This window comes from Pangasianodon hypophthalmus, chromosome 3 (assembly GCF_027358585.1).
Source record: "Pangasianodon hypophthalmus isolate fPanHyp1 chromosome 3, fPanHyp1.pri, whole genome shotgun sequence".
NCBI lineage: Eukaryota > Metazoa > Chordata > Actinopteri > Siluriformes > Pangasiidae > Pangasianodon > Pangasianodon hypophthalmus.
In genome coordinates, this window is record NC_069712.1 from 18,390,387 (window position 1) to 18,405,606 (window position 15,220).

At 39.0% G+C, this 15,220-nt stretch overlaps 1 protein-coding gene across 13 annotated transcripts in view; it reads left to right on the forward strand.

Annotated features, from left to right (window-relative positions):
• Window positions 1–15,186, forward strand: part of klc1a (kinesin light chain 1a) — a 28,658-nt gene extending 13,472 nt beyond the window's left edge. For 2 of the 13 annotated variants that reach the window (XM_034302573.2, XM_053232275.1), the window contains exons 9-18: window positions 50–223; window positions 1,754–1,853; window positions 2,049–2,101; window positions 2,190–2,257; window positions 2,564–2,672; window positions 2,911–3,072; window positions 6,989–7,036; window positions 7,631–7,761; window positions 10,837–10,933; window positions 13,593–15,186. In XM_034302573.2, coding sequence (XP_034158464.1) covers window positions 50–223; window positions 1,754–1,853; window positions 2,049–2,101; window positions 2,190–2,257; window positions 2,564–2,672; window positions 2,911–3,072; window positions 6,989–7,036; window positions 7,631–7,761; window positions 10,837–10,933; window positions 13,593–13,658 — 1,008 coding nt within the window. In that variant the 3' untranslated portion in view covers window positions 13,659–15,186. Of the gene's footprint in view, window positions 1–49; window positions 224–1,753; window positions 1,854–2,048; window positions 2,102–2,189; window positions 2,258–2,563; window positions 2,673–2,910; window positions 3,073–5,364; window positions 6,782–6,985; window positions 7,037–7,630; window positions 7,762–10,781; window positions 10,934–13,592 lie in introns of those variants that run through there. The other 11 variants (XM_053232276.1, XM_053232280.1, XM_053232278.1 and 8 more) reach the window with 11 other exon arrangements.
• Window positions 15,187–15,220: the final 34 nt, after the last annotated feature.

Sequence of the window (15,220 nt, forward strand, 5' to 3'; positions counted from 1 at the left end):
AGCTGAATGGTTGTGTGTATGTGTGTGTATGTTTGTGTTTGTCTGACAGGTGCTAGGGAAGGACCACCCAGATGTGGCAAAGCAGCTGAATAACCTGGCTTTGCTATGTCAGAACCAGGGCAAGTATGAGGAAGTGGAATATTACTACCAGAGAGCCCTTAACATCTATCAGACCAAGCTGGGCCCTGATGACCCCAATGTAGCCAAGACCAAAAACAATCTGGTAAATCCATTAGGAGCGTTCAGTTCCCTGTATTTACACTGTAATAGTTAACCATCACGGCTAATACAAAAACCACAGTGAATCTGCTGCAGTTCACTCACCTATATCCTCCACACAGCCTTTATTTAATTAATTTATTTTTTTATTTACTTTAATAGTGCTTGAGACCATATATTGAAAAGATAACATGTTTTCATCTGCATCACAGCGTGCCTTTCCTTGTAGTGAAATTTTGTAGTGAAATCGCTTTCACACATGATGCATATGGATTTACTTACTGTGACTCCCATACCACCGCTTTTAAGTTCTCTACACCAGATGTCTCATTTATCAGCCATGCGTGTGCAGAGTTTTGAGTGTAACCTATGCATACGCACCTTTCTACAAACACTCCTAATGCATGTTTCTATGCATAGAATGAGACTTATCAAATTCTTATTCTTGTGCTTGAGGATGTGTAGATTTAGAACAACTCCTCAACATGCGTATGAAGAAAAACCTAGTGGTAGAAAAGTGTAATTGCATATAAACCGATCACAAGGAGCTCCTATCTCACTTATTGTCAATCATGTCAGCATAATTGACCTGGTGCTCACATGAAGCTTCAGACAGGTGACACAGATGTAAAGTAAAAAACAATCTAATGATAGTTGATAGCTGATCTTTCCCTGCTTGCAGATTTGGGACACACAGCTGTGTACACGGAACATGTCTTTAAGAGCTACAGTGGCTTCATCTTCAGTGGCTCATCAGTCAGTTTTGTTTGTCCAGTACAATATTACTTGATCTTTAGCAACAACTCACTCCGCAATTGGAGAGACCAGCAATAGCATCCTCATATACATTCAATTTGTAATCTAGAGTTTTGGCCATGGGCATATTTCATTCAAGGAACTAGAGACAGTTTCCACGCAACTGTGAGCCGAATAATGACACGTCTTACATGCATTCATATGGCTCATGCTGCAATACATTACATTGCCAACTAAGGCAGCAGAAAGACTGCAATAATGAGGGATTTTCACACAATTGCAGGCTTTCCAAACGTAACAGTGGCAATAGATTGCATGCATGTAGTGTTAAAATCACCCTTTTAAAGGGAGGTTATTGACTATTTATGGTGATTTGGGGGCATTTCCGTATGTAAACAAGTGTGGCAGTGGACAAGCACAGCAATTTAGAATGTGTAGGACTTACTGTTCATTCTGTACAGCTGTGTAAATGCACTTGTGATAAACTTTCTAGTCCATACTGGTGGTTCTTGCACACAAAAATAGAACTTGTATGCACGCTTTGATAAATGAGACAACTGGTGTTCACACTCAACCATACATATTGAACTCTCACTGCAAATAAACATGTGTCGAGCAGATGGAGTGTCTTTCAGAGTGCAGTAACTTTTCTCAACGTTAATGATGGTCGTGTTTTGTTCATCTATTTGTAGACATTATAAGTTGCTCCCTGTATTTTTGCTGTCATCACTGACAAGAAAGCCTTTACTCTCTCTGTCTCTCTCTATCTCTTTCTTAGGCCTCGTGTTATCTGAAGCAAGGGAAGTTTAAGCAAGCAGAGACTCTCTATAAAGAGATCCTCACACGAGCTCATGAGAGGGAGTTTGGCTCTGTAGATGGTAAGATGTAATCTGTTACTAGTGAGTTCTGCTAATTGTGCAGTTGCCTGAACTTGGATTATGTCACTGCCTGTCATATGCTATGAGCAGAGTTTAAAAGCACAAGTTTTTGTGTCTAAACTAAAAGATTAACCTATTTATTTCCATGGGTTTTTGATCTGGTATGTGTGTTTTTCATTTTCTGTGTTTGTGCAGGTGAGAACAAGCCTATCTGGATGCATGCAGAGGAGAGAGAGGAACAGAGTAAAGTGAGGAGAAGTGAAAATTTACCACTTGTGACTATAAAGAATATCATGGAATATAAGAATGGTTGTAAATAATTGTTTAATATTTCAGGGGAAGCAGAAAGATGGCTCCCCATTTGTAGAGTACGGTGGCTGGTACAAAGCCTGCAAAGTGGACAGGTCAGAATTTTTTTTGTTGTACATGAAGGTTTTTGTTTTTTTTTTTTTTTTGGTGACTGACCATCTGGTACATTTCCCATGGTAGAGTACTGTGTTTGTCAGTCTGTGGTATCAGTCATGTCTGAATCCATATCCACATTAGACAGACTATGTGATTAAGTTTGCTGTGAGTTGCTGAAATTCTTAATGAAAGCTCAACCAATCACGATTTCCTAATATCTAACAAATTGCCAGTATTTTCTATAAAATGTTGCAGCCCTATCTCTGATCAGGATTTATATACCCTCTTCCATGTACTCCCTGTAGCCCCACCGTAACGACCACACTGAAGAACTTGGGTGCTCTGTACAGGCGGCAGGGCAAGTTTGAGGCGGCTGAGACTCTGGAGGAAGCTGCTATGCGCTCCCGAAAAAAGGTTTACTTGATAATTTGTGTACTAATGCAAGAGTGATAAAAATGTTTATAGGGAGTTGAAAGGCATGTCTGTAAGGTCTGGCTTGCTAGGGGCAATATCACAAAAGTATTTTACAAGCTAAAGAGCTGTTCCCAAAGAATTGCTCCTTTTCCTAATGTACAGTCATGATAAGTTTTACCTAGGGTTGGGTGATATCTTGAAACAATATACAAGATACATATATACCCACCTCTTGCAGGGTCTGGACTCAGCCCATAAACAGCGTGTGGCGGAGGTTCTGGGGGATCCAGAGGCTCGGGAGAAGCAGCGCAGCAGAGAGAGTCTGATCTCTGACACGGTGAAGTACGAGAGTGGCCCAGATGGTGGAGAGGAAGTGAGTATGAGCGTCGAATGGAATGGGGTAAGTGCAGCACACACTGCCCAGCCACACACACTTACTCACACAAACACACATTGTGCAGAACATATTGAAGTGTCTGGTTTGATATAAAAAATCAGTAGAAGTACTGGGGGTGAGGGCTACAGTGCATCAAAGTTCTTTACTGTTGTTGGAGGAAAATGAAATTTAATGACACTTGCATATCAGCTTGGCAGCCTCTTTGGTTTAATCACACAGATCAGATTAATTAATGTTTAGATAAAATCACTATCCATTAAAACCAGAATGGCTTTAGGGACACAATAAATAAATTCAGCTGAATAAAGAGCATTTATTTTTTATTTTGGGCTTAGTTAGGCTCGGTCTCTTATTGATATTTTTTTATGGGGGGTGGGGCAGTGAGGAAGAATTATTTCTCATATTTCACATCATTACTGTTGCATTAAGAGTTAGGAGTACATAAGACACATCAGAAGTCTACACTGTGTGCCAGATTTACTAAAACTGGGAACCCAATAGACACATTAAATATATAGTATGCTGTAATGGTGGACCAAAACATTTTCTCATGAACGTGTAACTGTGTTAGACAAGCTGAATGTGATTTGTGTACTATTGGCTCCTTCATGTTGTTGTTATTATTATTTAGGCTTTACTGACTAAACTAGGTCCTTTAGGTAATATGATACAAATGACACTTGTATACCTGATTTGTAGAGCTTTACTAATGATACTTCACTCAGTGCATAGAGCTTTTTAACCCATTTTTATACTCAGTCTGGCATATTGAAATATTAATTATTACATAAGGTTCATTTCCTTAATGTACTTTAAGTACTTAATGTACATAAATGTACTTTTAAATCTTATAGTTTGAAATGAGAAAGCCTTATTAAGCCTTCAGTCTTTATGTGTATCATTCTTTTACTTAAAGGGTTACACTGTTGCTGTTAAAGACTTTTTTTCAGTGTGTCTTCTGGACCAAACTGTGTTACATAATGCAAAGTTTGTTAGACAATGACAAATTCATATGACATTACAATCCGTAAGAAACGAGTATATAAAATGCCACACTGTTAACTAACACTCTTTCGTAGAAGGCCCTTAGAAGAAGCTGAATGAGCTTCTGTCGGGCTGCAGATTTTTAGTTGCTATTTTGACCCTCATACCTCTGCTGTAGTCTCTGTGCAATCTTGGATCTGAACTGTCCTGCTCCTGTAGCAACAGCAGCAAATCAACCACTCAGCATTCCTCTCCATAAACGTCCTGCCCTCAGGACTGGTGTAGACTGTAGTTGCATCCATCTGGCTGGTTAAAGTTTGTTCTCACACACTTATTCTCTCTCTTTTAACTTTTTTCTTGTAGCAATATCTGTCCTTCCCTGTTTGTAATATAATATCTAACAGACTAACAAACTAAATTCAGTTGTATGTTTGTCAGACAGAAATTAATCAGCATGTATGTTTGCCTTTGTCGCCTACTAAACTTACACACATTCAGCAGGGTCTTCGTGTTCATGTTAAGGTTACACACAATACGCTGGCATGGGCTGTGTGTTCTGTACTTCTCTGTGTGTATGTATGTGTGCTGGATGGGTGAACACTGTGCTCATTGAACTATAATATTTCTATTAATGTCTTCTGATTCACATGTTTTTCCTGCCACTACTACATTCTCATTTCTCTGCTTTCTTTGTGCTTCTCCTTTTCATGTCCCCTCACCATTATTTGTTAGTGTGTGTTTTTTTTTTTGTCTGGCTGGTGTAATTGTATGTCCTTGTGTCTGCTCAGGCCAGAAGACAAGACACTATGTAGTCAAGCTGTGAATGGAGCCCCAGTGGGTCTTGTCTTAGGTTATTGCCTTATCATAATTGGTACATAAATTTAAAAGTTAGCTAGGTGTCATTCTGGCCATAAGATGAGGCTATACACTTTTTTTTATTATGTTGCAATATGTTATTATTATTATTATTATTATTTTATTTTTTTATTTATTTATTTATTTATTTTTTAAAGCCACTTGTATCTGTAGCTGTTTTTCCCTGCTGTTGCACAGCTTATTATTTACACATCTGACTAAACTATTGGAACTGCTGTCTGATTTTAGTCTACCCTCCTTCCTTGTGTCTTGTGTTTGGTCCACACATTTACCATCTCACTATTCTCTCCTGCTTTTAATCTCTACTAATGTAACATGCTGTTATATCTCCTGTTGTGCAGTCTCTTAATCTCTTTCTTTTTCCACTTCCATGCTCACACTACTTCCTCTTTTATTCTCTTTCTCTCCCTGCCTGTCTCTTGTGCAATTGTACAGGTGTAACTCCAGGTGCCTTGTTGTGGTTGTAGAACTTACCTTCTGCATGATGGACACTCGCCTCACCTCCCTCTGCACCTTTGCCCTTTTCCGTCTGCTCTCTCCGAATGGCTCCTTTCTTCGTCCTCCTGCTCAACCTCATCTGGGCTCTAGCTGGCCAAAGCAGCTCAGATAGGCTTAAACAAGTCTTGTGTGGGGCCAGTCCTGGCTTTTTCTCTTTGTCAGAGCTGACTCAGTTGTGGCACTATATATAATTATATTATATAATTATTTCCTTGATCCTAATGCCACAGGAAGCTCTCTTGACCTATTTATCTGTCTTTACTATCTGTGTATCTGTCTGTCAATCTAAAATTCAGTCTGTCAAATATACCACACTCTTACTAACTGACTTGTACAGATTTGTGATTGTGCAGTGTTAACACTACAGTGGCGACACTTACATTATTCTCATATGTAGTCAATGCCCAGTTGGTCAGAATTCAAACTTCTGGAGGTGCTCTGTGCCACACAGCACCAGAGTGAAAATCCTGTTGGGCTAATCTTCTTTATACAGTGATAATGCATGTTAATAATAATAGCATATATATATATATATATATATATATATATATTATAATAGATATAAATACAGATAATATATAATAATAATCTGATGAACAATGCAGAGATCCACACAAATACACACATATATATAATATGATAACCCAAGGCAAGAAATGACGGAAATGTGAATTTGCCACACAGCACATGGGCATGGCTTCTGTTGTAATATGGACTTAAGCCACCTCCAGTGTATTTCACTGGACTCACAAATCTCTTTCATATACCCTTGTACAAGTCTTATGTCTCTGTCTCTCATTCACTCTCTCTGCTTCTGCCAGCCACCTCAGTGGGCTTTAACTTTAGTTCTGAGGGCTTAATCTGGGACCCTTTGAACCAGTGGCAGTAGGCATAGTTTTTCTCTCATTTGAGCATCTTCATGAAATCTGTGATGTGTGATGTACAAATCTATGTCTTTATCAAATTACCCTTACAGTGATGCTCACTTTCTGTCCCTTTCTGATTCACACTTCCGTCTATCGCTAAAGAAACTAGAAAACATTTTTTTTCAGGAACTCCCTGTACAGTAGCATGATTAAGTCTTTGAGCTGCTGTCTAAACTTGGTGTATAGTACTGCCTATTGTTCTCATCCCTTTTTTATGTTTATTACTTAATGATCATTAATATGAGGTCCTGTAGATGGTGTCTGATACCTAGGAAGAGAAAATGTAAAGAGAGAATGAGTAGAAAAAGAATAATGAAATGAATAGGGACATGTTTTGGGAGATGTATGCACCTCTTTTCCTACTAGTCTGCTATCTGATGATGCTGCATCTTGTCTTTCTTAGCTCTAATAAACTGACTGTGTGCTTACCACAGCTTGACCTGTCTCGTGTGTGTGTGTGTGTGTGTGTGTGTGTGTGTGTGTGTGTGTGTGATTAATTGTCATTAGTTTGGAGGTGATGGTCAATTTTTTTCTGTTTTGTGTCAGTGCTCTGACTTTCTTGACTTGTCCTTTTTGTATATCTTTGGCCATTTCCTTTGCATCTCTACACCTTACTTGGCTGTTTGGATAAGAAGCAGTGCTCAGGGCACACAACAGAGGAGACTGCAACAGAGCGAAGAGGGGTAAACCAAACAGGATTAGTGCCAAATATTCAACCAATCACGTAAATGTGGCATCAGAAAATAAAAGAGACAAATTTGCTGGAAATTCATAGGTTGTGCAATCAGCAGTCAATTCTTTTGTCTAAAATGATAAATTCAGCTAAGCTTAAAATAAGTCAGTGCTGCTATCAAATGCAATTTCTGTGGTCTAGTTTAAGCTATCAGTCTACAGACTGAAATACTAATAAATCTGCCTGTCTGCCCACAATGCATTTATATATTAATTATATTCAAAATTGCAGATGTGCTTACTGCTTTGGTGTGATGAGAAACTAGAATGATATGATCAAGAGTCATAGTCAACTGTATAAATGAAAAGTAATAGCATTGTTACTCTGGTCATCAGAGTATTGCTGAAACTCCAGAATGAAGATCTAAACCCTTACACACAGCATGATAATAAGAAATTCAACATAGTTTGAGAAATGATTAAGCTGCATAGTAATTCTTGAAAAGAACTGTTTCTCCATGTATGTGTTCAACAGACATGTGCACTGCTTTTTGGTAAATGAGTGTGTTTGTGTGTGTGTAACACTGAAGCCTCTCTGTCTGCAGGATGGCTCGGGCTCATTAAAGCGCAGCGGCTCCTTCAGTAAACTCCGAGCCTCAATTCGCCGTAGCAGTGAGAAACTCGTCCGCAAGCTCAAAGGAGGCAGCTCACGAGAAAATGAACCCAAGAATCCTGGGTAACTATTACTACTACCCCACTTCCCTCTCAGACTATTCCCCTCCCAACACCCCAATCTACCCAGCTACGGACCTAACCCTGGGTAGGACCAAACACTGACATTGACTGGTGCATTGTTGTGATATGAACCTCTTGTGAGGAGTGTGTAATAGGTTGAGATTTGAAGGTTTTTACTAAACTCTGGTGGGGGCTAGTTTGTGGATGCAGCAATCCCCCGCTTGACTTTAAGATGGAAGGGAATACAATTATGTTGGGGAATATTGAATGACCAAGGAAGTGAACCAAAAGAGTGAAGTGATGTAAGATGCCAATAGAACAAAATGTAGTGGAAATGACTAAAATGAAGCAGAGGATTTCAGGGAATTAAATGAAGTTTATTACAAAGGTGTCATGGGACTAGAGTTTCATGAGGAGGGTGGTAGGAAGCTTATTGAGTCAAGAAAAAAATAGGGAAAAAAAAAAATCCTAGAGAGAATTACACCGATCAGCCATAACATTATGACCACTGACAGGTGAAGTGAATAATATTGATTAACTCGTTACAATAGCACCTGTCAAGGGTTGAGATATATTAGGAAGCAAGTGACCAGTCGGTTCTCGAAGTTGATGTTTTGGAAACAGGAAAAATGGGCAAGTGTAAGGATTAGAGAGACTTTGACAACGGCCAAATTGTGATGGCTAGATGACTGGGTCAGAGCATCTTTAAAACGGCAGGCCTTATGGGGTGTTCCCGGTATGCAGTGGTTAGTACCTACCAAAAGTGGTCCAAGGAAGGACAACCGGTGTACTAGTGACAGGATCATGGGCGCCCAAGGCTCACTGATGCGCGTGGGGAGTGAAGGCTAGTCCGTCTGGTCTGATCCCACAGAAGAGCTATTGTAGCACAAATTGCTGAAAAGTTAATGCTGGCTATGATAGAAAGGAGTCAGAACACACAGTGCATCGCAGCTTGCTGCATATGGGGCTGTGTAGCAACAGACCTGTCAGAGCGCCCATGCTGACCCCTGTCCACTGCCAAAAGCGCCTACAATGGACAGGTGAGCATCAGAACTGGATCACGGAGCAATGAAAGAAGGTGGCCTGGTCCTATAAATCACATTTTCTTTTACATCATGTGGAAGGCCGGGTGCGTGTGCATCGTTTACCTGGGGAAGAGATGGCACCAGCATGCACTATGGGAAGAACGCAAGCTGGCAGAGGCAGTGTGTTGCTCTGGGCAATGTTCTGCTGGGAAGCTTTGGGTCCTGGCATTCATGTGGATGCTATTTTGACACATACCACCTACCTAAACATTGTTGCAGACCAGGTACACCCCTTCATGGCAACAGTATTCCCTAATGGCAGTGGCCTCTTTCGGCAGGATAATGCGCCCTGCCACACTGTAAAAATTGTTCAGGAATGGTTCGAGGAACATGACAAAGAGTTCAAGGTGTTGATTTGGCCTCCAAATTCCTCAGATCTCAATCCAGTCGAACATCTGTGGGGCGTGCTGGCCATCAAGTCCGATCCGTGGAGGCCGTTTTGGCAGCAAAAGGCGGACCAACACAAAATTAGGCAGGTGGTCCTAATGTTATGGCTGATCGGTGTATACAGACTTGTACAGACGAGTAGAAACAATAGGGTATGAGTAAACAGCACAGTGTTTATACTGTAATTTAGGTAAGAGCTGTGTGTTTCATAGGCCACAAAGAACAAATTACAGCTTGATGGAACTGTGACAGAGCAAAACTGGGGGCATGTAGAAATGAACACAGCTTTACATTTTACTTTAAAACGTAAATGTATACATTATCATCTCTCACTCTGTCTCCTGCTCTACTAAACACTCTTAATGGATGAAAGGGTTGAATTGCTTGACTTGCATTACTTGGGTATACAGAAAATGGAAAAATGTTTCCAGTGCGTTACACTGAAAGACTAGCTCGCTGGCTGACTCTCTCATGTGTCCTCTTACATCTGTCACTCATTCAAGTGGTAACATGATATGCCAAAATGTCACTAACTTAATTCTAATGTCAGCCTTTCACTCTGTAACATTCTGGTGTTTATTTATTAAACTCAAAAAGGAAGCAGCATCTCATTATAATGCCTGAGGTTTTTTTTTCAGGAGGACCATAATTCCACTTACGGAATAATAAATCTAAGTGTTTATTTGTGCATAATATGTGTGCGCTACAGTATGGTCACCTAGGAAAAAAACTGTTTCCTTTTTCAGTTAATTGTTGCACTCTGCTTATGTTTTAATTTATTTTTAAATAATTGTGTTTTGACATTTTTATTTGTCTTACTGTTTTAGTGTTTTCGTTTTGTCTGCATGGTTTTCTTTTGGTATGTAAAGTGCTTTCTGTTATTCTGTTTATTTGAATAAACATTTCCATGCAAATCCAGTGTCTACAGCATGCCTGCTTACTCCATTTTATCTCACTTTCTCACTCACTCTTTAGTTTCATGTTTTCTGCTTGCCCTGGCTTTTTATTCTCTTCTTCATTCTCTCTCCTTGCTATGCTGTAAATTTCAGTTTGTTTCTCCTTTTGTCTTTCTTGAATTCTCCCATACATTCTTCTTCTGCTGTCATTTCAGCTCCAGTTCAGAGCTGTTTTGTGGTTCTGATTGTGTCTGCCTCTCATTAGGAATGTTCTTTCGGTGCCACTGTACCCTTGGCTACATTATTATAGAAGTTAGGGAGTTGCCCAGTGGCTTTGCAGCATTGTTAGGCTAAAAGACACAGCAGTGGTGTGAACGTAAATATATTTAGAGGAGGTGGCTGTAATTAATAAAGACGAACAGTATAATAGATAAGTGTTGCGAAAAAGTCATTGGTGTCTAATGTGTCCTCTAACCCTAAGCGAGTAAACACTCATCCTTCAGCAGTGTGTGTCTATAACACCCCGCACACAGTACTGCATGCTTCATTGTGTTCGTTTTAGGTAGACATTATCACCACCTTTTGTAGAGTGACCCTAACCTGTGTGAGACTTGCATTAATATGGTTAACAAACGCACAGCCGTGCTTCACAGCCATCCATACCCTCCACACCCACCCCTCTCCCCTGCCCTTTGACCTGACTGACAGTGTGCTTGCATGTGGCTCTCTTGGAAGCAGCATGAAGAGGGCCAGCTCTCTGGGGGTTCTCAACGTACCGGACAAACCTGTGGGCGAACTCTTCAAAGTAAGAATCTCTCTCTCTCTCTCTCTTTCTCTCTCTCTCTCTCTAACTTCACTTCTGTATTTCTTTCACTTTTTCACTGATATCAAGTGAATCCATCCTGGCAAACTGCAGCATAACTTTGTTTATTAATTGGTCATGTGTTTAAGAACACCAACACAGACAGACACTAACAGCTCATATCATGTCTACTAATCTCCACAGTAACCCTAAATAACCTATAGCTGTGACACTGATGACTGAATTCACCACTGGTAACTTATTATAGTACCTTGTTAATCAACCGTCTGGATAAATTAAACTTTAAAAATATGAGTGCCATGTAGGGATAAAGATTAATAATCATTCAGAAAATTTTACTCTAAAACATTTACATAGAACTTATTTTTGTCTAATTCAAAATATGGAAATGTTTTAAGTTATTTGTTTGTTTATATTTGCATGGTAATTAAATTTGTGAGCAGTAATACCACAAATACATCAAATATTGCATTAAATAAGCAAAGGACACGACTTTAACATTAGATGGCCCTATATAAATACCCATAGAAACAATTTCTTGAGTATCTTGCAAGGACATTTACAGCATTTAGCAGACACTCTTATTCAGAGTGACTTGCAGAAGTCCATAGAAGTCTCTATGGAAATATATATATCCTTATGCTAGTCCACACAGGCCTATAAATACTACCAAGGTCTAATGATACTAAAATCCTGTTACACAGGAATTAGTACAGCAAAGTAATCAGTACATGGTCATTATTTTTTCAGTGTTTGATGAAGTGGTGGGTCTTAATTTGAAAACAGTCAAATGTAATACATGTCTGAAATTTTTAAGAGATCTGAACTATTCTAGCACAAGGTCCACTTTGTGCAACATCTGAATCTCTGTATGCAGCAGAAGTTTGACACTTGGAAAGAGCTTTGGCTAAGACTAGTCTAGTCAGACTTCCTGTGTGGGTGTGAGATGCTGCTGAAAACACATGTCAGTGTCTCGTTTCTGAAATAACTAAACCGTTCTCATACAGATTTGTGATGAGCCTGAGAACTTGGGTATGTATTCTCATTTTAGAAACCTTCTGTCCATGCCAGCCGGACTGTAAGCATAGCTTTATGGTGTAATTTGGTGACTCTGTTGTAAAGTAGTCTTGATGCATTGAACTCTCATGTTCAATGATATGCATTGAACATGTTTTGAAACAGAAAATTTAAGGTACAGTTGAGGCCAATGGTGTACATACACCTAGACTAAAGATATTCAAACTCAATTTTTCACACCTCCACACAATTCATGTTACCATACGTGTCCTCAGTTAGGGAGTTTACTTTATTTCCATTTCTAATAATAGCTAAAAGACAGATTTATTTCAGCTTTTATTTACTACATGGTGTCCCAAAGGTCTCCATACATAGGGGAAATTAACACTTTTTTAGCTAAATGTCTTCCAAAATTTTCCATACTTAGTTTATTTTATATATTTTCTTTCAGATAGCATTTAAGAATGCCTTTGACAAAAGAAAAACATATTGAAATCATTTTCATGGCGGGATCGTGAAGCTGTCACATGGTTGCGATGGACATGCAATTACATGCATAACCCCAGATGTGTTAACACGAGTTCATCATGAGTGTGAGAGAGACGACTCCGTGTGTGTTTACAAAGAAATGGCAATCATGTAGAGGATGTTTTGTAAATAAAGTTACATTTTGCTAAAAGTGTTCATTTCTCCTATGTACGGAGACTTTTGGGACACCCTGTGTGTCAGATTTTCAGTGGGTCAGCAGTTTACATACACTTTGTTAGTATTTTGTGGCAAACACTTAGGGTAGCCTTCCACAAGCTTCTCACAATATTTTGCCAGAATTTTTGCCCATTCCTCCTGACAGAACTGGTGTAAGTCAGTCTGGTGCTCACCTGCAAACTTCAGTCTGAATTATTTAATGCTGGTCTTAGAGTAGGGGCTTCTGCCTTACACAACAGTCTTTCAGGCCATGGCGATGTACACACTTTGGTACCTGATGCCAGCTCCAACTCCGCCAGTGCCTTTGTTGATGCCTTGGGGTTCAGTTGAACCAAAGTTCATTCATCCCTGAGAGTTCATCCCTCTTTCCTGAATGATGCAGAGTCTGTGTGGGCCCAAGATTTGTATATTTGTATGCAATTGTTTGTACAGATGCTTGTGGTACCGTCTGTTGTTTGTAACTTGCTCCTTTGGAGGAATCAGACTTGTGGAGGTCCACTTTCTTCTGAGGTCTTGGCTGAGTTGCTTGGATTTTCCTATGCTATCAAGGGCAAAAATGCTCCGTCTCTAAAGGTAGGCCCTTTTACAGTAACAAGTATGCTCCCAGTTAACTCCTAATTATGCTATTGGGCAATCAGAAGATTTACATCAATTTCTGGAATCTTCCAGACTGTTTAATGATGTAGTCAACTTGGTGTATGTAAAATTGACCAAATGCAATTCTGATGTAGTGAATTAAGCTGAAATGTGAGGAGGAGGTGTGATGGAGATGTGAGATGTCTTTAGCCTATGTAAACCTTTGGCCTCAACTGTAAATATGTAGGAGATTCTTAATGATTTTATACATAGAAAATTTGAGTATTTCAGGATTTACCTGTTTGAACTCTCCATTTTCTCTTCACTTCTTTATCATGGACAGGAGCGAAATAATCGTCTGAGGAAGAGTCGAGATCTGAGTGCCAGTCACACTGACCTAGCGCACTGAAGCTCTGCATAGCATGTGCTGATGAAGTTGAGAGGGTTCAGTGAGGGCACGGACTGAGGCAACTTCTACACCCTTCTCCCAGCCTAAACTCTTTTTTTTATTTACACAGGAAACCCTTTACCTTTACTTGCCATTACTTTCCAGACCTAAGTAAACAAATTTATCTCGTGTTGTGTCTTTGGACAACACTAGAAATTATATGATCAACTGCTGAATAAGTGCAACTAACAATCATGCATTCTCAACCCACTCCCAGACCCAAAAGTGTGTGTACTGAAATGCATTTTGACCTGTGAACCTGCAGGTGAAACTTGGCACATTATTCAGGCTCAGGTTAGGGATTTACATATTCATTGCACTTTTGACCCAATGATTAATATTCTGTATGTCATTTTATTTTCAATTAGATTTTGTCATCTCTTTGTCTAATGTGTGTGAAGGATATGGTAACATGTAACTGTGTGATTTGGATGTGTTCTTATAGTTGTGGGATATATGCTTTATTCCTGTTTGTTAATTTTCTACCCAGTTCATTTTCAGTAACATTAGACGTTCAGCTTCATAAGTTTGTCCTGCTTTTCCTGGACTAATTTATTATTTTTTTGTGGTAAATTATGAACCCCACCTGTTTTAAGGTCTCTGTTTACATTCTGTAATGTTCATTACGGCATTAGTTTTTTTTGTTTGTTTTTTTTGTATTTTTGTTGAGGTCCTCTAACCAGATATTCTTCTTTCAAATGTCAGTTATTAAGAATGTGGATCAAAGGTTTCTTAAGTACCAAGGAAAACTGCACTTCACTGGTCTCATGGAGAAGAAGTTACCAGCCTTTTCTTACAGTTGTCAGCTGAGTTTTTACTTCTTTATCTGTTACATTTTTAAATAAAAATGTTACACAGATTGATGTAGGTGAGTTGATGGACTGGTTCTATTTAAATATTAAATTAAATGATCTCATATTATTCATATATCTGAAAAAGACAAAATATTTTGAAAAGGATTATTGAAGAAATGTATATTGCCTCTTTTCATCAACTCAGATTGGTTAAGGGAGAGCTAAAATCAGTTACAGTAGACAGATGAATGTGCACTGTAAAATTCTTTAAACAGTCATGAAGTACGTTACATGACCAGAGAGTGACCAGATCAGGTCTCTAATTAGTGATGGAGATGGTTCACTAATTGGTAAGCCACTTACTCTTTATGATTTAATGATATAAATACATTTCAGTGATACCAGTCCTTTTATCCAAAGAGTGAACCATTTTGTAAGAATAAAAATGGACCACTAAAGGCAAGGTTCAACTCCACAAACATCTGTGAGGAAAATGAATAAAGTTCATGCAGGTTTGTTATACACTGCATGTACATTCTCTGCATTTGGCTGCTTCTCTGCATTCTGACAAAGTGCAATATTGTAGCTGCTTTGTGTGTTTGTTCTGTTTGACCTTATATATGACATTCTACTGACAAAAGCTGCTTGGCTTGGTGTCTTTGTTAAATTTGTGATTAAAAATGAATCTATCTTCATTATTGTATGTCTGATATCCTTCCTCTATTTCGA